Source organism: Micromys minutus (assembly GCF_963924665.1).
Source record: "Micromys minutus genome assembly, chromosome: 7".
NCBI classification, from domain to species: Eukaryota; Metazoa; Chordata; class Mammalia; order Rodentia; family Muridae; genus Micromys; species Micromys minutus.
Window position 1 is genome coordinate 29,965,923 of NC_137976.1, and position 25,927 is coordinate 29,991,849.

Here is a 25,927-nt window from a genome sequence, read left to right on the forward strand (position 1 = left end):
TAAATCTTTTAAAAAAAGTTTGTACAAATGAAATGACAAGATCTTAATTCACACTCAAGTATGGGATGAGTTTAAGGTATTTCTGGTACTATTCACTGTTCTGCATCACACAACTTGAGCTTTAGTTCTGAACACACAACTTGCATACCTTGTACTGACTGCACTGTCATGGTACACTACATTGGTACTACATGCAGTGCCAGTGAAGACTATCTTAAACATCTTGGCCCAGATTCAAACAAATTCAAAGATGTTTCTTATAAATTGTAGTGTTTTTACTGTACATACAAAGATTTCTATGTAGAGAAACATAATCACCTAATTCTGGAAAACAAAGACTTAGTGTTTTCCTTCCAGTTCTCTGTGTAAGCACCAAATTAGTATATCTTTGTATTGTGTTAAAATGCTTGACTGTAAAAGTTGCTGTTTGAGAGCTGACTTGAGTCTTAAAAAGAAATGATAAATGAATTTGGGCTTGGGATTAGGTCAGCATTGTCAGCAATTTCTAGAAGGTCCCAAAATATTTTGCACTTTATATTTATATGAAGGAACATTCTCAACATTGATGATTATAAAAGCAAAATATCAATCAACTCTGAAAAGCACAGAAGATATTCTGTCATATATCATACAATATTCAAAAATATGTAAATTTCTATGCAACAATAAAAGAATATATGGAAATTAGTTTTCATCTTTAGTCAATGGTAATATTAAATGTATAATGAAGAATTAAAGTATTTACAATTATTATCAGTGATTATATCTATTGTGCATACTTATATATCCAGGAGCATGTAAAAAAATTCCAAGTGAAAAGGAACAACAAGAAAAGAAAAAAGTTTAAAGAAGTTCTGCTGTAACTCTCAGATAGTCAAGGAAGTTTGTACCAGTCCAGACTGACTCTTATTAGTAGAATCTTATTGCGTTAAATAATTTTTAAAAAAAGCAAAGGGGCACCATGCCACACCATGACAAGCTACTCTCTGTCCCCAGAGGTCTCTCTGCCTCCATGGCTGGTCCCATGCAGAGACTTTCTATCTCAAGGCTCTCTAGTTGTGGATTCTGCTCAGTCACAATTCCCAGTCACCCAATAAAATCAAAACTCTGGAGGCTTGTAATTTATCAATCAGATTTATATCAGTTAAATTCTCACTCCACAAATGTCCACATAGTAAACACAAAGCCAATTGATCTTGACATAAACTGCCCACCTAGTTAAGACAAATTGTTCTGTAATCATCCATCGCTTATAAGATATTCATAGCAACTCTCAAGCTTTACTAGTGGAATAATGCCTGAATGATGTAACATCTGTTCACAACATGGTTTGCTGTCCAGTCTTGAGACCTACTGCTTAAAGAGAAAGATTCCTTTCAAAGTATGCTGCTTGCTATTAATGGACTTGTTCATTCAAGGGTTCTGATGAAGGTTTACGGTGAGATTAATATTGTTTTCATGAATATACATTCATTTCACAATAAGCAGTGACTTAAAATTTCATGTATTATTATTTGACAATTTTATTTTATAAGGTGATTCGTGTCTTATAGGCAGTGATTCCCTGATGGGTCCAGGAAAATTATAATAGCAATGAATAAAACACTTGTAGTGCATAGGAGGATTCTATTTAAAAAAAAGAATATTTATGGGAATTTGGAGTAGATGTATAACTTTGAGAGGTTCAAGACTTCAGTGGAGGAATTAACTGATGATGAAGTAGAAAGAGAATTATGCACAGAGCCTCCAGATGCGAATGAATTGCTATAACCAATTTTAAAATAAGAAGAGTCCCATCTTATGAATGAGGATAATACTTTTTAGATGACCCTGGGTAGGTACTTATCATGTCTGCTTAGGAAGTTGACAGGTAGATTTCTTAAATCCAAACTTTGAGGCCATCTTCAGGGCAACATAGGGGGATTGAGCTTCTAATGACAGAAGGAAAATTGTTTTCTGAAATAAATCTACTCTTGGGAGAAGATGCTATTAAATATTGCTAAGTAGTCAACAAGAGACTAATACATTATCTAAACTCAGTTCATAAAGGGGTTTGAGAGTTCCATTCCAACTTTTACTAATACCATAGATTTTCTCCTCTGGTGCTAGGGATTGAACCTAGGGTGGTGTTGGTGCTAGAAAAGGACTCTTCTAGCACTGAGCTGCATCCTAAGTCCATTTCAATTTTGTAAAAGTTCTGCTTCACATTGTAGCATGTGATGCCGCCTGAATCACATTCCAAAGAAGTCTCTGTAAACGAGAACCCAAATGATGTGGCAACCTTACTGTTTTTATTTTTCTTCTTCATTATTAGAATATATTCATTGTACAAAATAATGAGTTTTTACTATGAAGTTTTTATACAGAGATATGATAAACTGTGACTGTATTCATCCCACCAATCTCGCTGTTCACGCTCCTTTCTGCCACTAGTCCCTGTTCCTTTTACCAGCTCATCTTTGACTTCTGGGCCATTTGTTTTATACTAAAGAGAGATAGATAGTTGCCTTTATTAGTTTCTGATCTCCCTAGGTAATCTACCAGAATATAAATACCATAGTATGTTGGTGAGTACACAGAGTTTTCCCTTGATGTACATAAATTCTAGGATTTCCAGTAGATGTTTAAAACCCTAGATAGTAAGGAGCACAACAGACAGTTTTCCCTCTACATATCATCATATAGTGCCAAGCTTGATCTGACATATTTTTAATCTCTTGTTGTCTATTTTACATCGTTACTTTTTGTGCTTTGTAAGTTGTTTTTGTATTTTCAGGGAGTGTTTAATGTATTCCAGGCTGGCTTCCAACCTGATATGTGACTGACATGATGTTGAACTTCTGGTCTTTTTTTCATGTGCCAAGTTCTGGGATTAAAGACATGTAATAATATACCTCTTTCTGTGCTCTGCTAGAGATTGAACAATTGGGCTTAAATCCCTAGCCCTTTAATGAGCTTTTAAAAATCAAGTGTTTATAAATAAAATACTTGATACTAGAGAGATGTTACTACTTGGTAATCTTTTAAAATAGAACAAAGTCACAAAGCAATGAAAATTATATATATATATATATATATATATATTTTTTTTTTCTTTTTAGGAGTTTCTTTGAGTTGCTCCTGTTCTTTGGAAGAGATGAGTTTTATGAAGAACCCTTGAAGGATATTCTTGGCTCGTTTCAGGTAAAATAATTCACTATTTTATATTTTATACATACACAAATCAGTTTGATTCTCTATTTAAAATAGTTTGTCATATTAAGTTTTTGCTTAGAAGTTGTTATTGTCACTACAGTGACAGTTTTAAAGATTCCCCTAATATTGTCAGGTAAAGAAAAATCATGAAATCAATTATAACTGAATTCCCAAGCAGCTTCTATCCTGGATTCTAATGAGGCTACCATGCCTAAGGAACCCAAGTATGGGAACATGTGACCTCTTCCCTGTCTACAGCTTCCCCTGGTGAGGAAGCAGTCTTGGTGATACTAGAAGCAAGCTATTTGCCCTACATTTCTTTTCCTTTGGCTCTCTGCTGATTTCCTCATCTCATGGAACCTCTGCAGGTTGTTCTTGTTAAGAAACAAATCTAGTCAAGAATGGCAAAGAATTGAGATGGCTCAGTTGGTAAAATAACTGCCCTCAAAAGCATCAGGATTTGAGTTTGTCTTTCAACACCCATAAAACACATTAGGGTTGGATAGATGACTTAGTGGGTAAAGGTACTTGCTTAGATCCAAAAAAACTTGTTTTCTAATATTAGCACTTCGTAGGCACAAGCAGGCAACTCTCTTAAGTTTGAGACCAGCTTTGTCTTCATAGTGCTTTCCATATCAAGCCAGAGCCACAGAGTGAAACCCTGTGTCAAAAATATATAAATAGAAAATACTAGTAAATCAAAGCAAAACTGTTTGTATGAAATTCATAACCTACTTAGATTAGATATTCAAGTTTTTAACACCTATTTTTTATTTCAGTCTGTCTTTGACACCTGTTGGCAATATACTTGTCTTTAGTTTTAATACTGTAAAGAGACACTATGACCACAGCTGTTCAAAGGAAAACATTTCATTGGGGGTGGTTTATAATTTCAGAGATTTATTCTGTTATTATCATGGTGGGAAACGTTGTGGGTGCAAGCAGACATTGTGCTGGAGAAGGAACTGAGACCCAGTTCCTCCATCTAGCTCACACCTAAGAGTTTCTGGGGACAATTTTCTTTCAAATCACCACAGTACTCATGAATTTCTTTGCTCAGGAGGTGTTCATTGAGTCCACACTGCTCTCACTACTAAGCTCCATAAAAAACAACAGCAAGAAGAATAGTGAACTCTGGTACTTGTGGCAAAAGACTATAAGACTCAAAGTGACTGCGGCTGCCTTAGAGATAAAGCAGATAGGAGATAGAGAATGCTGCCTCGGGGTACTGGAGAAGGACATTCAGGGTTAAAGGAGGTGCTCCATGATTCTGTCATAGAGGTGATGGTTATACACAAATAATGGGAACCATCTAAGTGAAAACACAGAAGGATTTTTTTTACTTTGTTTTTTTAAAAATATTTTTAAAGTTTTGTGTATGGTATATTTTTTTCCAACTCCAGCTAAGTTTTTTTCTTTCTTTCTTTCTTTTTTTTTTTTTTTTTTTTTTTTGCTTAAAATGTATGTAAACATTTTTGAAGAGACACGCCTGTATTTTTTTCTCTTGTGAACAGAAGTAACTGGTTACTGAAAATTCCCCACAGTATACCCCATGTGAGCATGCACTTTCTGTCTTTAATCCCTTCAATATCTCTAATTCTGGCTGAAATAGAAAGCCCATCCTTATCACCCTTCTTCCCACCAATTTAAAAATCTCTTTTTCCAGGCAGGCATGGTGGCACATGCCTTTAATCCTAGGATTTGGGAGGCAGAGACAGGTGGATCTCTATGAGTTTAAGCCCATCCTAGTCTACAGAGCTAGTTCCAGGACAAGCAAGCTATTAAACAGAGAAGCCCTATTTGGAAAAAAATAGCCTAAACCAAACCAAAACAAAAAGAATAAATAAACAAATCTCTTTTTCTGTTTCTGCAATTTTGGCTTCTTTGTAGGTTGAACTTACTTGAGCCTTTGTTTAGTTTTGCCCCAGTAGTATTGCTGGCCTAGAATTATCATGGATCTCAGGCTGACCTTGACTTTGGGGCAACGTAACACCTTTGCCAGTCTCCCGAATATTAGGATTTGGTGTGTGGATCATGACACATAGCCTTCTAACTCATAGATGCTTAAAAACCTTTGGGTTCCATCTGATCTGAGTTACTGCTCTGCTGTTGGTATTTCCCATGTAGCTGACCTTTGGGATCTAGCAAAGATTAGCATGCATTCTTATTCTGTATGCCTCCGTGAAAGCTTGTATTTGCAAAGCTTGGAAAGCATTCTGTTTTTTTGACTGGTTATTAGAAATATAGTTATAATCTAGTATAGCCTTAAATTATTTTTAATATATTGTCCTAGTAAAAGTCCTATTTCCCTGAGTATCTCATCTCTGTCCATTTTTGTTGTGTCATACTATATGTAGGTTTATGGTTGTATTCTTTATTTTCTACATTAAATAAGACAAACTCTGTTGCTAATATCTTAGTGTATTTTAGATTGTCTGAGAAGTGGGCTAGGATTCTGATTATAGTTTAGAAATGTAAAGTGGGACCTGATGGTCTGCTTTCTAACAAGCCTCTAGATTATATTTATGCTACTAATCCCTAGATCTGTATTCTATTAAATTTATGCTCCCCTATTACATGACAAATATCAGTTTATCCTAGATCTAGTATAGACTACAGACAAAAGAAATGATTTCAAGTCTAGCTGTGTGAGTTTGGGGGTTTACTGAGTGATGACCCACCAGAGCTGCTTCACTTGCATTCACTGTACAATGTTGAGGCAGCTCCAGTAGAGTCTTCGCTTCCCCACAATCGTCTACTGCTAATATAACCTCCTTCCTTTTAGAGGGCAGGGGTTAAATCCAGAGGAAAGAGCTTCAGTCATCCACATGTAGTTTCCCATGTGAGACTACAGATAGCTCAGTTTTATAGTTCACTCTACCTCATGCTAGAGAAACTACATATTTTATTTAATAGTTTCCTTACTTGCTAGCAAAATGCCCTGACACTGTTTTTTAAGACAGGTAGTGACAACCATAAAACTCAAACCTATTTTTTAAACTTATTCTATTCTTTCATGAATTTCTGACTACCTAAAATTGGAGTTTCTCAAATATAAATTGCAAACTGTGTTTAAATTTTCCTGCATAAATTAAGGGGAATCTTTATTTTTTTTTTATTTTGTGAGAGTTTCATCTGCATATATCATTTCCATATCTCCTCCAAGTTCTTCTGTGTTCCCCCAAGTCCCTTTCAAATTCACTGCAGCCTCCTCCTCCTCCTCTTCCTCCTCCTCCTCATCATTTTCATGTGTAGTAGAAACAGACCTACAGACTCTATTTAGGTTTGCTGAAAGGTACATGTGTTTGGGGCTAACTGCTTGGTTATGGTATTATTATGCATGTCTTATTAAATCATCACTGGTGAGATATTGTGGTTGTAGCTTCCCTGCCATTCCTAATTGACAGTATCTTACCACAGGCACCCCTGTCCTGGGGCTCTTTTTATCTCCTTTTTCTTTTTTCTCATTTTTTTTATTAGATACTCTGTATTTACATTTGAGATGTTATCCCTTTCCCCCACCCCACTCCCATTTCCCCTCCCCCTCCATTTGTCTTCACAAAGGTGCACTCCCTCATAATCACCCTGTCCACCCCATTGCCTTGTCATTTCCCTACATTGGGAAAACATGCCCTCCTTGGAACAAAAGCCTCTTCTGGTATTGATACCAAACACTGGTATCTTCAGCTACATATGCAATTGGATCTCAAAGTGGGCACAAAGGTTGGTGTTTTACTCCATGGGAGTTTTGGAGTGTTTGGTTGGTTGATAATGTTATCTTCCCATGAGGTTGCAACCCCTTTCAGCTCCTTAGGTCCTTTCTTAGCAACCTTATTGGAGTTCCCGAGTTCAGACCGATGGTTAGCTGCAAGCCTGCTCAGTTGTATCTATATGACTCTACATAGTCCCTGCCATCTCCTTTTCTACAGTGTTTTCTTGAGCATTCTGTTAGGAGATGAGTTATGGTTGTGCACCCCACAATCATTTATTTTAAGATTTTTAACCAGTTGTGGATTTTTGTAATATTCTTTATCTGCTGCAAAAAGATGTTTCTTTGATGAGTTAAGAGCTAACTTATCTGTGTGTAGGAAGATAAGTATTTAGACTGCAGTTAGAAATTATATTGGTTTAGGAAAATGACAGTTATACATTCTCTTTTTAGAATCTTTGACTTTTCCAGTTACAAGATGTTTATAGGACCAGGCATGTATTCCTTTCTATTAAGTCGGCCTTATATTCAATTATGTGGCAGTTGGTTTCCCCAAGATAAAAGTCCACTATTGAACCACTGAGGATATCTGCTAGGCATGTAGATGTTGAAGGAACCACCTTCTTCTTCCTCTTCTCCTTCCCCTTCTTCTTCTTTAATAGCCAAATGTAATACATAAGACTTTCTGTCTTAGCTTTGAGTTCTAGTAGTTTTTCTTTACCTCTGTATTCTATGTACTTCTCATATGATACATTTACCTCTTCATCATACAGATTAATATACCTAATGAAATGACAAAAAATGTACAATGATGAAAAATTAATTGTGTCTCTGGATTAGGGCCTGTCTTAGTTAGGCTTTTACTGCTGTGAACAGACACCATGACCATGGCAACTCTTATAAGGGACATTTAATTAGGGCTGGCTTACAGGTTCAGAGGTTCAGTCTAATATCACCAAAGTGGGAGTGTGGCAGCATACAGGCAGGCATGATGTGCAGGAGGAGGTGAGAGAGAGTTGTACATCTTCATCTGAAGACTCCTAGAAGACTGGCTCCCACATGGTTAGGACGAAGATCCCTTTGCCCACTTTCACAACGACATACTTACTCCAACAAAGCCACACTTACTCCAATGAGGCCTCCTAATAGTGCCACTTCCTGAGCCAAACATATTAATTCCACCACAGAACCTTAAGCAAACTACTCAGACAAGAAACTAGATGTGATATATAAGGCTGAAGGACAGGAAGTAGTCCAGGAAGTGTAACCACACATCTTGCTTTTGCACAGATCCAAACTCAGGTCCTTATGCATGGAAGGCACTTTAATGGATTGAGCCATTTCTCAGCCTTAGTGTCTGTTCAGTTATAAGAACCATTCCACTACCTTACTTTTCTGTAGGGGTGAGAGCTCAAGGCATTTTAAAAAATGGGCTAAAAACCCATTAAAATGCTCCAGGTGACAGGTTTTTCAATAGTAAATTCTACTTTAAAAATGTAAAGACAGCACACCAATAACAACAACCACCACCATGTAATAATGGAAATACATTCTTGCACATATTCCCTGAAAATGATTTCTTCCTTTAAAAGCATTTTTTTTCTAAAACAATGGTGTTTTCATTGTTGTGAATGTTCCTTATTTATGGGCAAAATAGAATATTTAGTTATTTTCAAACTCTAAATGGAAAAGAGGAACAAATTAATTTATTTTAAAAATATGTAACTATGTTAAACTTCACATTTTTCGCCATATGTTAACTAATGAAATCATAATAAAATTGGTGATAAGTAAAATTTTTGTTTTCATTTCTAAGTACTCTAAATGTTTTTGATTTTAGTTTTTTAAAGATTGTTTTAGTACGCCAGCCTTACCTCTAACTTTCAAAGTAGTATGAGATGTCCATGAGCTTGATCCTCCTGTTGAATTCCCAGTGCTGGGATTACAGGCACTAATTTTATGTGGTGGTAAGGGTTAAATCTAAGGCAAACATACCAAATCTTGATTTTATTGATATGTTTTTGTAAGTAACAATACTGAAAAGCATTTACATTTTTGCTTCTGTTTGATATGGTAACTTACTTTGATACATTTGGTATTATAAATAAGAAAGATGCCCATGATGCCTTCATCTACACAGGAACTTCTGACCTTTTAATTTCATCAAAAGTTAGCATTAAAAATGTTTTTCTGCATTTAGAGAGATGGTTTGGCAGTTCAGAGCACTTGCTTCTCTTCCAGAGAATCCAGGTTTGATTGCCAGTACCCACATGACATCTCACAACCATCTGTAACACCAGGTCCAGGGAATCTGATACCTCAGCCTGGCTTCTGTGGGCACTGTACATGGTGCACAAACATACATACTGGCAAATCTTCCAAAATAATATACATTTTTAAAAGAAAAAGGTGTTTGTGCAAGCATGTTGTAAGGCACATTGCACAGTGAACGTGTGAGTGCTCTCACGCTCACATGCAAAGGACCGAGAGGGTCTCGGGTGTCAGTTGCCACTCTCCATCTTATTTTTTGTAACAGGGTCTTTCACTCAACCTGAAGTTGGCCATGTCAGTGAGTGTCTGCCCTCAACAATGTGGTAACAGGCAGACCTGATTTTTTTTTTTTTTATAGTCCATGCTTAGGATTCAAACCCAGGTCCTCTTGTTTATATAGCAAGTGTTCTAACTCACTGAGTCATTTCACCAGACCTGAATGAATAAACTCCTGATTACCTAAAGAAAGTAAGATAATAATGTCCAAAACCCTTATCTTAATGTGGTAATTAAGAGTGGATTGGTATTGATTTTAATACTGAAATGAAAGTAATTAAATCTGTTGTGGATTGAAGTAGATAATACAGAATTTTTGAGAAATGAGAAATGTGCATCAATCAATCAATCAATCAACTACTTGACTTAATAGGCTAATTTCAGATAACGATAATGCCGTGGAATTAATAAAAGGAAGAGTGACATGAGAAAAGGGCACAGGTAAAATTCAAGGTGAATTTAAAATGTTGTGGACAAGGATGGAGAAAAGGATGTATCATGTGTAATAGTTATGGTCCAAGTATGTGGGGCCTTAAATTTCTAGTTATGATAAGCTGATGGAGGGGGTTCAAACTCATATGTAAAGATACACTGAAATACACCTTTATGGATATTATGGACTTTAGAATGGCAACCAGTTTAGGAAGGAAAAGAAAATTGAAATTCAGAACAAAACATTAATCTCACTTTACAATGGATTCTGAAAGAAAAGTAAATAGAGTTCTTCATACCTTTGGGAAAGGCATAGTGTTGAAAGGAACTAGCTAAAGGAACTGTAATAAGCCCACTTCAGTAAGCAGCAAAATTAAGCAGTTAAGGTAGAAGAGTGTGTTAATGTATATTTATGCATTGTTTCAGAAACATTCTAAAAATATGCCTAATGCTTCAGGAGAGAAAATATCTATAGTGCAGTAAATTCTATACTAACTTCTGAGATTTTAGTTTAAATACCATGCAAAAAGCCATTAATACTTTCTAAAGAAAGGAAGTATTTTTATATTTTATTCTCTTTCATTCTGTCTTTTAGAAAGTAGACCACACTGAAATGGTTGATTTTTGTCACCTATATGAGTTATTTTCCATAGTAGTACTCTCCAAAATTTAGTATATTGACGAAAGACAGACAGACAAACATACCAGAGTAATCACATTATGGGTTACACATTAAACGAGAAAGGAATAGTTTCAAATCTGCCCTGCCAGATGGAGAATGTATACTGTAATCCTAACCAAGGCAGAAGAATACACACACAGGTGCACACACCTACCTCCCAAACTTTCAATGGTCTAAATAGGGGGCTTTACAGCCTTTTAAAAATTTTTTAAAATTAAATTTCTACTTTTTTAAAAAGGAAATTTACAGGATATACTAATATGTACCGATTCCAGTTCTAAACATCTCAGCATAATTGCCAATATACTTACACATACTTTCCCCCACATATGCTTTAAGAATAAATAGCATGCTGATGAGAAAATGCACGTTGTATTAATGTTCAGGCAACTAGCTACCCTAAAATAGATTATTTACATATACCACACAAGCACTTTTTTGAAGATGTTAAAATACTTAAGAACTGAAAGCTCAATTGTGGTACATTTACACAATGGAATACTACTCAGCTATCAGAAACAATGACTTTATGAAATTCTTAAGAAAATGGATGCATCTAGAGAATATCATCCTGAGTAAGATAACCCAGTCACAAAAGAACAGACATAATATGCAGTCACTGATAATGGGATACTAACCCCAGAAAGCTCTGAACATCCCAGAAACAACTCACAGACTATGTGAAGGTCAACAAAAAAAAAAAAAAAAAAAAAGAATATATTTTAATTAAAATAGAACTGTATCACATCCCCTTTTCCTCCCTACAGCCCCTCCTAGTTTCTCTCCTATCCCCTCAAATTAATAGCTTCTTTTCCTATATTATTGTTACATATATATTTGTGTATGTATATGTACCCACAAATACTTAATTACAACCTTAAAAATGTATTCGTATACTTTTATGCAAAAATGCTGAAAATTTGTACATTTATCTTTTTTTTAAATAAAAACAAATAAATAAAACATCCTTTATATTCTAGATAAAAAAAGAAAGAACTGAAAGCTCACCTTTAGTCACCTTTAGTGAGATGAGTGCTTACAATGTGCAAAGTACTGTCCCAAGAACCTTTACTATTTACTGTATGTTATTGTTTAACCTCACACAGTCTTATGACGTGGACTCTTTTTAGTAGCCATGCCATAGAAAAATAACTGATAGAGCACAGAGAGGTTAAGTAACTTGCCTATTCTAGGATTTTTTTTTTTTTTTTATACTCAGTGGTTTTAATTTCGAGAAACCCTTAAACAACAGTTATGAGGTACCTTATTTTCTAATAATTGAACTTAATGTCCATTTTCCTCTTCGATGAAATAATTATGTATGTATGAAATAATTATGTGTGTGTTCTCTCTCTCTCTGTTTCTGTCTCACACATACACACACAACTGTGACTTTTTTGGTGTGGTGTACTAGTTCCTGGGAGCCTGAGGGAGGACTGATTGAGCCCAGCAATTTGAAACCAATCTGAAAAACAGGGGCACCCCATTACAAATTTTCATATTTGCCCATCTTGTTCTTTTTTTAATAAAATGAATCCTTTTTCTTAACCAATAAGTGAAAACTAATACTTAGAATTAACTTTTAGGTCTAAATGTAATGTTCAAATGATACAGAAATGTGATTGTTTAATACAAGTAAAGTAACAGCCACTGTGAATTTGTTACTTGGTGTTTCAGCTAATAGGTCAAATATTCTAACACATTTTAAAATGCTTAAACAGCATTTATAAGAGGCTAAGGCATCTGTCTGCCTCCGGTGTTATATTAAATTAAGTATAGAAAAAAATGGACAACTGTGCATTAGTTGTGATGCAGACAATATTGAAATAGACTGCCAGCTTCATTATCATCTTTTTTTCTTACGGGTTCAAGCTAGGTTATTTACTTACTAAGTCTTGGTTTATTTTTCAAAATTCTAAGACTAAGTTTTCTGAACAACTTTAAAAATTCTTAGTGTATAATGAACCAGAAAGAACAGCCCAACAGGGTACTCAAATGATGTATATCTAAAGCTGATGCAGCAAACCCAGGAAATAAAATTAAGTAAATTAATGTAATTTCTTTATTAGTGTTACAGTATAATGAAATATTATTTAAAAGTACTGTTTATATCCAAAAAATACAGAAGTTGGAGAGTATGGGTTAATTACTACTTATTTTATTAGATATTTGTATCTAAAACCTGATACAAACTGCTCCCTGTTATAGGTTTGATTTCTTGGCCTGTTGTTTCTTCATCTGCTAAACAGAAATCTAAATTCCAAATAAAGGGAAGTGGACTTTTCAGTTTTGAAACTTATCACTGAAGAATAAGATGTGGCTTAAGTTCAGGGCAGAGCAAGGGACCTGTGTCTCCTGTGCATAGCATGTATGTTCTGAGCAGCACCTCCTCTTAGGCTTTTGCCTGTCATTGTTAATAGGAACTCCTTTTTTGAATTTTTATGTAAACTTAACAGGTCATTTAATTTTCACCTTTTTGCAACCTGGTTCTTTCCCTACAAGTGATTCACCTGTAGGTTTTTCCTGTTGGTTACATTTTATCCCTGTTTTAATGGGATTTTTTTCAGTTCAATCATGTTTATCTGTGTAACCTTTGGCATTAAAACTGTTTGGTTGCAGTGGTAGCCTTTTCTTTTAGAACTGAGGAGCTCTCATGTGGCCATCAGTCACTATGGACAATGATGATCAAGTAGTTTTTAACTTCTTTAAATTCACAAAGCCCAAATGATTTTTCTCTCCTAGGAATGCCAGAATCACCTCCGCAGATATGGAAATGTGAATCTGGAACTGGTGACTCGAATCATTAAAGATGGTGGCCCATGGGAAGATCCAGTGTTGCAAGCTGTTCTTAAAGCCCAACCGGCATCTCAGGAGATAGGTACTTCAGGAGGGTCAACACCAAAATCATTTCTTTTCTCATTTGGCCTAAAGTGTTTCTTGATACCAGCTTTGTTACATTTCTTTTTATTAATGGTACTGTGGCTGTTACCATATTTACTGAGTATTATAGAGAGTTTGTTTTTGACCCTTCAATTATAGTTTTAAAATATAAAGAACACTTTTTCTTTTTTAAGTTCAAACGCTAAACTTTTTCATAAAAATAACACACAGAATATCTATCCATTGCATTGGAGTTCTCTGAAGGTTGAAACTCTGAATTTATCTTCCCCATTACTATGGTAATAGAAAAACTATTACCATATTCTTATGCCTCTATTTAGTAGTTAGTCCCACACTCTGTGTACAGTAATTGGTAATACTGATGATTACTGTGTGGATTGTGATTCACACAGTACTGTAATTGAAAGATCTCATGATGAATGAATGACTTAAATGAATAAGTAAATTTCAAATGTGATAGAACAGCATTTCCCAAAACAAATAAGATGTTGTATCATTCCCTCATGACTTTACATCAGCTCCTGTCATACTGATCCACAGTGGACTCTTGAGAGCCAAAATTCCTTATTGAAGCAGGAGGCTCTGTTCTCTACTCTGATGTGTAAATATTAATCCTTTAGTTTCCCATATTATTAAAATGTTCTGAGTTCTATGTGGATCACTAAAACTTAGCTTATAAGCATAACCATAGTGTATAAGCACAAAAATGTAGAAAAACCAAAGAGAACATACAAGCTCTTCTAACTTGGGTACAGTTTAATTAGCATGTGTTAAACATATAAGGATATTCCCATTTGCAACAGGTTAAGATATGGAGTGTGTGGAGGAAGGACTATCATGTTGGGGTAAAGACAAAACCAGCACACAAGGCAAACAAAGGAGCTGTGCTTGATGTATAGATTGGAAAGCACTTAGAGCAAATCAAAGACCAAGATAGTTGAAAATGAGGAGAAAGACTTGCTTATTGATGAAAATTATCAAGAGTAAATTATAGGAAAGATAAGGGTTATAGTGAGAGGAAACAAAGGAGTGTGGCAAGAGAAGATAGGGTGGGTAGCATCAAGAAAGCCACAAATGGAAAAAGGCAGGGGCAAGGTTGATGGCTCAGAAGGTAAAAAGACACTTGTACATGTTTGTTAATCTGAGTAACACACACACACTAATAATAATAATAATAATAGTAATAATAATAATAATAATAATAATAATAATTTTTAAGAGGGTAGGAGAAAGAAAGTTTATTTGGCTTCTAAGGGGGAACATTTAGGCTTTTTTGAGTAGGAGCTAGAACAGTACTAGCGTGAAGGCTGATGGCTCTTCAGGTTCCTTTTATAACTACACTAGCATTCCTCTCTTTGGGCAAAGGTTTTCTGGAGCCTATTCAATACAGATGACTCTTCTGGGTAGTAGTTATTATGGTAAAGTTCAGACTGAAATATATTTTGCATGAACTTCAAGTCATTGTTTATTCACCATACATTTTAAATAGAAATAAATGTAAGTAAAATGTTTAAGCCAAAATAAAATATACTTAAGTAGCTACTGATGAAATATAAATAATTGACAATGTTTAGATTTAAAAATTATAAAATATAGGTTCCACTTCAGTCTCTGCCACTTACAATATCTTTGTCATTGGGCGAGTCATTTAATCTCTAATAAAACAAATAGCATAGAATCTGTCATTAGGTTGTTGTTAGGTTTAAATAAACTTACACAGTTAAATGTGATGGTATATTATGAAAATAAAAGTAATCATAAATTAGTAGTTATCCTTGGCGATGCATAAGCACATTATTAGAAACACAGTGATCCAACTTTGCATTAATTTTATTTAATATTTATTCATGATTCAGGTTTTTCATTAACTGAGCTTAACATTTCTTTATAGTTAATCTGATTTCATGTGGTTTTAATGTACTAATTTAGCATTCACTCTCTTATAATGAAAATATTGGACGACCAAAAGAAAAAATGTGTAATCTTAGACTGGAATGACATTTTAGATTTGTTATTTGAAACATTTTAACTTATTGATGAACTAAAAGAATTCTAATTCTAATTTTTACCCCATTTTTAAACTAAGAAGAAATCAATTAGAATTTCATGAGTACTGTCTTGAAGTTTTATTTTCATTTATCAGCCATCTTAAATACTAGTCAATAATAAACGTGTTCCTGTGGAATGTGTTATGTATATAATCGAATGAAGTATAATGTTTTAGTTGTGCAGTTTAAAACAAGAACGTTTGGATACTTTTTGAGAGTAATAATGTTTTCTTTTTTAATATAGTGAACAAATACTTAAGTTCTGAAAATCCACTGTTCTTTGAACTACGTGCCAGATACCTAATTGCCTGTGAACGCATACCCGAAGCAATGGCTCTCATTAAGTCTTGTATAAATCACCCTGAAATCAGTAAAGACTTGTACTTCCATCAAGCTCTCTTCACCTGTCTGTTTATGTCACCTGTAGAAGATCAGCTATTCCGGGAGGTATCATTTCAGACTTTTCCTATTCCCATTTAATCCCACTAAAACCAAACCAAAGCAAAACCTTACTGTAACTGAACTGTTTTGCGGTAATAACAATGACTTAGAGATCATAGTATTTAAATGTATTTACTTGTGACTATCCTTTAAAATTCATGTGACTTAGAATCTGATAGTAACAAATGACTGAGTTAATATAATATACATACTAAATTTTTGGTATAATACAGAAAAAATAAAAACTGAGAAATAGGAATTTTGCCTCTTAAAATGGTAAAAAGTTAAGTGCTTATATTTATTTTGCTTTTTATAATAAAAGGACTTCCCTAACAGAATTTTACTTACCCATAGGAATTTATGACCTTGCAAGAACACATTGTGAAATGCAGTACTTATATAAACTATAAAAGTATTTCAATACAATGTATAAGGTAAAAAAATCTAGAAATTTATGAGTACTTGCAGGTATATTGAACAGAAACTGCAAGTAGAGTTTTATATGTTTTGGATGATAGGAACTGACTCTTCTTTTCTTCTTCCAGCATTTGTTGAAAACTGACTGTAAGAGTGGAATTGATATCATCTGTAACACTGAAAAAGAAGGCAAGACATTGCTAGCCTTACAACTCTGTGAATCCTTTCTTATTCCACAGCTCCAGAATGGGGACATGTACTACATATGGTGAGTGTTTCTGATGCATAATTTGAAATGGAAAAATGGTGAACTAAAGGAGGATTGGTTAGTAGAATTTATGTGTGTATGCATGTTGATATGTGCGTAAGAGTGCAGATGCTGTTGAGGGCCAGAAGAAGGCATCAGATGGTGTTTGTGAGCCATCCAACATAGATGTTAGCAACTGATGTAGTGTCTTCTGTAACAGCAGTACAAGCTTTTAACCACTCAACCATCTCTCCAGCCCCTCCAGTTGCTTTTATGTTTTTGTTGTTATTGTTTGTTATGCTGAAAAAAAATCTTGGGATAAGTATATATTTTGTTTACTAACCCCCCCCCCCCACTTTAATGAAGAAACTAGAGGGAAATTAAACTTTTATCAGCTAAGAACTAACAAATAAAATATTTTGAGGGCAAAAATGTCCATTTTAAAATCTTACATTATTTTGGAACACGTTGGGAAATAACCACATATACATTTGTAATACATTCATTTGTAAAATGTTAAATGGATTATCTATCTTCCGGTTTCCAGCTATCATTTTGTTTTAAAATGTATTGCAGTGTTAGGCCATACGTTCTTTAATATAATTGGTCTATTTGCTTTTTTTAAAAAGTCCAACACACTTTTATAAAAACTCTTCTTATTTCTGATGTTCACAACCATCTTTTATGTGTATATTCTATCTTACTAAATTCCTCAAGAGGTGCCAATATTTAGGAATAGAATGGCTATGAGATTGTCTTTATGACTGCTCACTTCAGCAACACATATACTAAAACTGGAATGATACAGAAATTGTCTTTATGGGGCAATAGCTTAACTATAGAATATTTTCCTGACATCTGTGAAACAACAGTAACAGACTAGAAATAAAATACCCCGGATTTTCAGTTAACAGAAATGTATTAATCAAATGTTATTTCTTGGTATCTTGAAGGTTATATAGAATCTATGTAGGAAGCTAGTGACTTAAAATTAAACTTGAGTACATACCAGGCAGTTCACTTTAAAGACAGTGAATAAAGGTAAGCAAATATAACCTTATTTTTTAAATGTCAGTTACTGTCTCCATCATACATTGTGTTTCTGAGGAGATGTTCATGCATTACTAGCTGGAAAATGTGATTCATAAAATATATAAATAAGCCTAACCAGCATCTCAGTAAATAGATTCATTGGGAGGTTGAAAACCAAAATCACTGTGAGTAGTAGCAAACACAGTGTTGTTTCCTTACTGCAACAGTCATGGTTATTTAAAAAAATTAATAATAGAGAATATTAGAGTCATGAATTTAAACTGAATAGTGTTTGTTATTCTGTCTTGGCCCAGAGTACTTTTTGATACCAGAATTGTTACATTTCTCCCTAGTGCAGTTGGATTTACATGATGTTACATGTAAAATGAAGAAAGCCCAGTGTCTAGTGAGCCCAACTCCGCTTGCATATGCTAGCTTACAAGACATACATAGTAAATTGATTCTGGAAAAATTAGAGAAACTTGCCACCAGGATCTAAGGGTGGATTTCTCCGAGTTGTATTCTTATGCTTTCACTTTACCAGAAAACCACCTGCCTTTATTTGTCCTTGTGTATCTTTGACCATGTGTTGATTAGGAAAGACTCTGCCTGTGAATGCTTTAAGTGCTCTATAGTTTGTTCAAATGTATTAGCATGTTCACAGAGAAAAGCACATGATCTAAAAATAATGTAAAGGATACAGTTTTAAAATCAGTACTACAGTATGTTTAAATTTCAAAGTTACTTTAAGTATCGTAATAGAATGAAAATACTCTAAAATACTGGTTTCTAAATTTGCAAGTAGTATGTTTACTGTTCTAGTTGGCAATAGGACCAATGCAAATTAGAATATGGGGAAATGAAGTCAAAATAATGAGGCCGACTAAAGTCTTATACAACTAACAGCAAACTTTATTCAGAGCATCAGCCATTTATACTCTGAGGATTAAGAAGAATCATATGAGTAAAGTGTAGAATCACAAGGGCAAGCGACTGTGGAGAATGTGGTAAAAACTATGTTTTTCCGTGCAGGTATATAAGCAATTAACAATAGCCAGTTGTAATGAATAATGAAAGTAAACTCACTCCTCTCCACTGCACCTGGATGACACATGAAAACACATTTCAAAAGCAATTTCATGTTTTTGTCAACAGACTCAGTTTTCTTGGAGTTTTCTCAAAAGCACTGAGAGTTCTCACTTGACTCCATTCTTGGGTGGTATTCTGTTTAATTTGTTTAAAGTTAAAACATCTGTATTAGTAGATGAAAGTAGAACTAATTTGAGGCAACCCTGTTAGTTTCTTAGGTATGCCAACATATCTTTAGATATCATTACAATCAATGCAAGATTATGTAGTTTTTATTTTTCTATTTAACTTCTGTTACTCTCAAAGGTAGCATTGAGAATTATAACTACTTTATGTATATCCTTGCTAGGGTAGTATAAAATCAGACAAAAAAACTAATGTCTGTACTTATATTTTGATGTATGTTTTTCTCTCATTTCCAGGGAGTTGATTTTCATATGGAGTAAACTACAGCTAAAATCTAATCCTTCAAAACAAGTGTTTGTAGATCAATGTTACCAACTTTTAAGAACAGCAACTAATGTGAGAGTCATATTTCCTTTCATGAAAATCATTAAAGATGAGGTAAATATATTTATCATTTATGTTTTTGGATTTTAATGATGCATTTTGTGTTTGTCACAATCCTTTCTCTCCAGTTTTAAATATTCAACATGGCACATGTTGAAAAAAAGGAAATCTATTTTTACTTAATTTGGAAGCAATTGCTTCCATATAAAACATACTTTATGACTAAGCATATGTATTATTTTTTAATTGGATAGTCTCTGTATTTTCATTTCAAATGTTATTCCACTCCCCCCAACTCACATCCACCCTCCCCCTCCACTTGCTTCCATAAAGGTGCTCCCTTTCCCACCCACCCTCTCCACCTCAGCACCTTGGTATTCCCCTACACTAGGAAAACATGCCTTCAGTGGACCAAAGGCCTCTTCTCACATTGATGCCAGAGAATGATATTTATCCTCTGCTATATATGCGACTGGAGTCATGGGTCTCTGTATGTGTGTTCGTTGGTTGGTGTTTTAGTCCTTGGGAGTTCTGCAGGGTTTGGTTGGTTGATAATGTTGTTTTTCCCGTGGGGTTGCAGACCCTTTCAGCTCCTTCAGTCCTTTCTCCAGCTTTTTCATTGGGTTCACCTTGTTCAGTCTCATGGTTAGCTGTAAGCATCCTCAAATGTATCTGTATGCCTCTGGCAGAGCCTCTAAGGAGGCATCCAAATCTGGCTCCTGTCAATAAGCACTACCTGGCATCAGCAATAGTGCTTGGGTTTATTGTGTGCATATGGAGTGGACCTCCAGGTGAGACAGTCTCTGGATGATCTTTTCTTCATTCCCTGCTCTTCTATTTGCCCCTTTATTTCCTCCTGTGAGTGTTTTGCTCTCCCTTGTAAGAAGGACTAAGGCCTTTCTTCTTTTTGAGCTTCATAAGGTCTGTGAATTGTTTCTTGGGTATTCAGAGTTTTCTGGGGCTAGTAACTGCATCTCATGTGTGTTCTATTTTGACTGGGTTATTTCACTCAGGATGACAGCTTCTAGTTCCATCCATTTGCCTAAGAATTTTATAAAGTCATTGTTTTTAATACCTGAATAGTACTCCATTGTGTAAATGCACTACAACTTCTGTATTCATTTGTCTGTTGAAGGATATCTGGGTTATTTCCAGCTTCTGGCTATTATAAATAAGGCTGCTATGAACATGGTGGAGAATGTGTCCTTGTTACATGTTGGAGCATCTTTTGGATATATGCCCTGGAGTAGAATAGCTGGGTCTTTAGATAGTACTATGTCCAGTTTTCAGAGGAACTGCCAGACTGATTTCCAGAGTGGCTGTACCAGTTTGCAATCCCACCAACAGTGGAGAAGTGGTCTTCTTTCTCCACATCCTCCCCAGCATCTGCTGTCACCTGAGTTTTTGATCTTAGCCATTCTGACTAGTGTGAGGTAGAATCTCAGGATTGTTTTGATTTGCATTTCCCTGATGACTAAGGATATTGAACATTTCCTTAGGTGCTTCTCAGCCATTTGGTATTTCTCAGTTGAGAATTCTTTGTTTAGATCTGTATCCATTTTTTTTAAATATGATTATTTGATTCTCTGGAACCTAACTTCTTGAGTTATTTATGTATATTGGATATTAGCCCTCTGTCAGATGTAGGATTGGTAAAAATCCTTTCCCAATCTGTTGGTTGCCATTTTGTTTTCTTGACACTGTCCTTACTTAGCCTTACAGAAACTTTGCAATTTCATGAGGTCCCATATATCAATTCTTGATCTTACTACATAAGCCATTGGTGTTCTGTTCAGGAAAATTTTCCCTGTGCCTATGTGTTCTAAGGTCTTCACCACATTCTCTTCTTTAGTTTCAGTGTACCTGGTTTTATGTGGAGGTCTTTGATCCACTTGGACTTGAGCTTTGTACAAGGAGATAAGAAAGGATCGATTTTCATTCTTCTACATGCCGACTGCCAGTTGAACCAGCACCATTTGTTGAAGAGGCTGTCCTTGCTCCGTTGAATGTTTTTAGCTCCTTTGTCAAAGATCAAGTGACCATAGATGTGTGGGTTCATTCCTGGGTCTTCAATCCTGTTCCATTGATCTACCTTTTTGTCTTGTACCAATACCATGCCGTTTTTATCAGGATTGATTGATCTGTAATACAGTTTGAGATTAGGGATGGTGATTCCCCCAGAAGTTCTTTTATTGTTGAGAATAGTTTTCACTATCCTGTTTTTTTTTTTGTTTGTTTTTGTTATTCAAAATGAATTTGTAAATTGCCTTTTCTAACTCTGTGAAGAATAGAGTTGGAATTTTGATGGGGATTGCACTGAATCTGTAAGAGTGCTTTGGGCAAGATGGCCGTTTTTTACTATGTTGATCTTTCCAATCTATGAGCATGGGAGATCTTCCCACCTTCTGGGATCTTTTTCAATTTCCTTCTTCGGAGACTTGAAGTTCTTGTCATACAGATCTTTCATTTGCTTGGTTAGAGTCACACCAAAGTATTTTATCTTATTTGTGACTATTGTGAAGGGTGTCAATTCTCTTAATTTTTTTCTCAGCATGTTTATCCTTTGATTAGAGGAAGGCTTCTTATTTGTTCAAGTTAATTTTATATCTTGCCAATTTGCTGAAGTTGTTTATCAGGTATAGAAATTCTTTGGTGAAATTTTTGGGGTCACTTAAGTACACTATCATATCATCTGCAAATAGTGATATTTTGACTTTTCCCGTTTTGATTTTTATCCATTTGACTTCCTTTTGCTGTCTAGTTGCTCTGTGTAAGGCTTAAATTACAATATTGAATAGGTATGGGGAGACACATTTATCATTTTGAATACTAATTTACAAATGATCTGATTATACTCCTTCACTGTCTCAGAAAATCTTAGTTGATAATAAAACTGTATGTAGTTAAGTGGAATCATCAGAATACAAGAGACTAAGAGGTTATGAGCTTACAAACGGTTACTTTTCCCTATAGTCCATAAGCCACATGTTGGCAGTATGACATGCAATATACACAGATGCCATTCTACTTCTTGTTCTGGTCAAAGAGTTGTTGAGTATTCCAGCCATTAGATACATAAAATCGATTTCAGTGGATCAATAAAAAATTCTGTATTAAAAGCTAATGAAATTATCATTAAAAGAAGTAAATATTTGAATGATTTTCATTCAATTTCCAGTAAGCTTATTTTTATACTTTATTAGGTCTGTACAGTGCGCCCTTTCCTATTTGAGTAAATGGAAGGATCTTGCCCAGCATATATAATAATAGCAGTAACAACAATAATATCACCATTATTATAAGTAATATTTAGTTTGATACAATTTGCACTGATTTTAAAACATAACTTAATTACTTCTTGGCATCTATTTGAAATGACATGCATTAACTCTTCTGTCAGAGAATGAGAATGACCCTTTAAGGGAGTCTAAAGTTGAAAGAAAATTCTAAACAAAGTTTGCAGACATTTTATGGTTTTTGGGTCTTGTCAAACTTGAAAATTAAATGTAAAAGAATAAAGCAAATATAATTATTGGAATGACTTGATTTGGAAAGTCTTCCCATACTTCAGAATACTGTTTCAAAAAAGCTTTTCTTTTGGAGTTGTATTCAAAATTTTATAGGAGATCGTATAATGATTTCTGGTGTTATATTTAGGAAGAATGTTTTTGTTTTTCCAGGTTGAAGAAGAAGGCTTACAAATTTGTGTTGAGATATGTGGTTGTGCTCTCCAGCTTGATCTCCATGATGATCCTGAAACTAAATGCCTAATTTATAAAACAATTGCACATTTTTTGCCAAATGATCTAGAGATTGTCAGGGTTTGTGCTCTCTCAGTATTTTTTCTTGAGCGTTCCTTAGATGCCTACCGTACCGTTGAAGAGCTTTACAGACGTCCGGATGAAGAGTATAGTGAAGGCACAAGTACTGTTCAAAATCGGGTTCGTTTTGAATTACTGCCAATTTTGAAAAAGGGATTGTTTTTTGATCCTGAATTTTGGAACTTTGTAATGATTAAGAAAAACTGTGTGGCATTACTGCATGATAAATCAGCAGTGAAACTTCTAAATGAAAATACACTGGAAAATTCTGCAGGTAGTCTTAAAAAGAGAGTGGAACAGCAGAGTGTGGACAAAGGGCTGGACACTGTCACAGATCAGAGCACTGGAGAGACTGATCCTGATGATGCATCTGTAGTGCAGCCAAAAGGGCAGCTCAATGCGAAGAGGAGCCTCTCTGCTCTTAACACTTCCAAAGTGGATCATAGCGTCCCCAGGCATCGGTGCATGTTATGCAACAAGGAATTTCTTGGTGGCCATATTGTAAGGCATGCTCAGGCTCATCAGAAAAAAGGCAGTTTTTCATGTGTGATATGTGGTAGGAAATTTAGGAACAGAGGACTTATGCAGAAGCATTTAAAAAATCATGTTAAAAAGATTCAGAGGCAGCAGATTGCTACAGCACAACAGGATGATCCAGAAGTCATCACTTTGGAAGAAATAAATGGTTCCAAATCTTCAATCTCCTTTGAAAACGGGAATTCTAATACTAAGGGCTTAGAAATAGAGACATTGCCTGCTTCCAGTGAAAGAAACAAAGAGGTCATCCGTGAACACATGGCGGAACTCATTAAAATTCCCATTGCTATGCCAGAGAATGCTATGGAAAACATTATCGAAAATGGCAGACCAGACAGTTCTTTCAATAATATCTCAGAGTCTTTACCTCAGTGTGATGATGACTATGAGGAAGAAGAAAATGAAGATGATTATGAAGATGATTATGATCTCAATCAAGAAACATCAGTACTTCATAAAATCAATGGAACTGTGTGCCATCCAAAAGATGTATATGCTACAGACCAAGAAGGAAACTTCAAGTGTCCTGCTCTTGGCTGTGTAAGAATATTTAAAAGAATTGGGTTTCTAAATATGCATGCAAGGACTGTGCATCCGACTGACTTAAATGTGCGGCAAACTGTAATGAAGTGGAGCAAAGGAAAGTGCAAATTTTGCCAAAGGCAGTTTGAGGATTCTCAACATTTTATAGACCACCTTAATAGACACAGCTATCCAAATGTGTACTTCTGTTTGCATTTCAATTGCAATGAGTCATTTAAGCTGCCATTCCAGCTTGCCCAGCATACAAAAAGTCACAGGATATTTCAAGCTCAGTGTAGTTTTCCAGAATGCCATGAGCTTTTTGAAGATCTTCCTCTGTTATATGAACACGAAGCCCAGCATTACTTAAGCAAAACACCAGAATCATCAGCACAACTGAGTGAAGTGGTTCCTAATCATCAGGAAATAGACCCATTTAGTAATGAGAACCAAACAATTTATCAGCCAGTTTCTACTAGTAAATCAAGGAAAGATTCTACAAAACCAAAGACATATATAGACACTATGGAAAAGAAAACAGACAGTTTAGTTCAGAATGGAAATGAACATTCTGACGATAGTGTTTCAAATATAAGCTTGATAGACCAAAAGATGCCCGCCATAGAGCCAAATCCTGAAAATACTCATAGTACCACTGACTTAGTCAATGGACACAGTGACATAGAGCAGACATCATTAGTTACATCAGATCCTACTCTGAAAATAGACATAAACAGAAACAGGACAGAAAATGGTTCTATTTTACCCAATGTTATATCACAAGAACACAGTGCCCTGTCAGTATCTCAGGCACCATCCAAACCAAATCTTCCAAGTGAACATACTTCATATGGCTTAATTTTAACAAAGCCATTTGTCAGACCTTTGCCTCCCAGTTACCTTGATGAACGATACCTTAGTATGCCAAAACGCAGAAAATTTCTGACTGATATTGTAGATGCCTGTTCTGATCAAGATAACATGTATAAAAAACCAGTGAAAAGATTACGATGTGGCAAATGCCTGACCACCTACTGTAATGCAGAAGCACTTGAGGCTCACCTTGCACAAAAGAAATGTCAGACACTCTTTGGATTTGATTCAGATGATGAAAGTAAGTCTTCTGTGTTTTCAGTAGCTCTGTCTGTAGAAATGGAAAGATACCATCAATATATCTATAATGTATACTTGTGCAACTAAAAACATAATTAACACGTGTATCCCAGGTGATAAAGCACTGTTCTACACATTTCCTTTTAAATCCACAACCACCAGGAGGTGAGATCACTATTCTAGTTTTAGCTCAGCCAACAAAAATGCAGTAGTTTGCACAGGCTTATGAACTTGTAGAAGCTAGGACTCAAGAGTTTTCATTCTTTGCTCCTACTCTTCCTACTACACTATAGTATACTATACTATACGAATACTAATACTATACTATACTAATACTATACTATACTTTTTCTACTACAAGTGGCTTTTTTTTCATTCTAGGTTTCACATAATAGAAGTTGTAGAAATAGTGCTTTTCATCAGCATGGTAGAATATGAAACAAGTAACAGTAAAAAATAGAAGTAAAGGGCCTGGGGAAATGGCTCAGCAGATAAAATGCTTCCCGTGCAGTGATGAGGACTAGACTTCAGATCCTAGCACCCATGCAAATGCTGGGCCAGCATAGTGCCTTGTGTGTAAACCAAGCATGCAGGAAGCTCCATTAGAATCCTGCAGCAAGCTGGCTAGCTAACTAGCTAGCAGAATCTCAGAGTTTTGGGTTCCAATGAGATCCCGCCTAAACA

General features: G+C 35.1%; 1 protein-coding gene across 2 annotated transcripts in view; it reads left to right on the forward strand.

The window, feature by feature from the left end:
• ZNF654 (zinc finger protein 654) overlaps window positions 1–25,927 on the forward strand; it is a 72,815-nt gene that overhangs the window by 44,838 nt on the left and 2,050 nt on the right. For both annotated transcript variants that reach the window (XM_080919312.1, XM_080919313.1), the window contains 6 exons: window positions 3,102–3,183; window positions 13,308–13,443; window positions 15,759–15,961; window positions 16,501–16,640; window positions 19,163–19,304; window positions 22,931–25,244. In XM_080919312.1, the coding sequence (XP_080775438.1) occupies window positions 3,102–3,183; window positions 13,308–13,443; window positions 15,759–15,961; window positions 16,501–16,640; window positions 19,163–19,304; window positions 22,931–25,244 (3,017 nt within the window). The remainder of the gene's footprint in view (window positions 1–3,101; window positions 3,184–13,307; window positions 13,444–15,758; window positions 15,962–16,500; window positions 16,641–19,162; window positions 19,305–22,930; window positions 25,245–25,927) is intronic.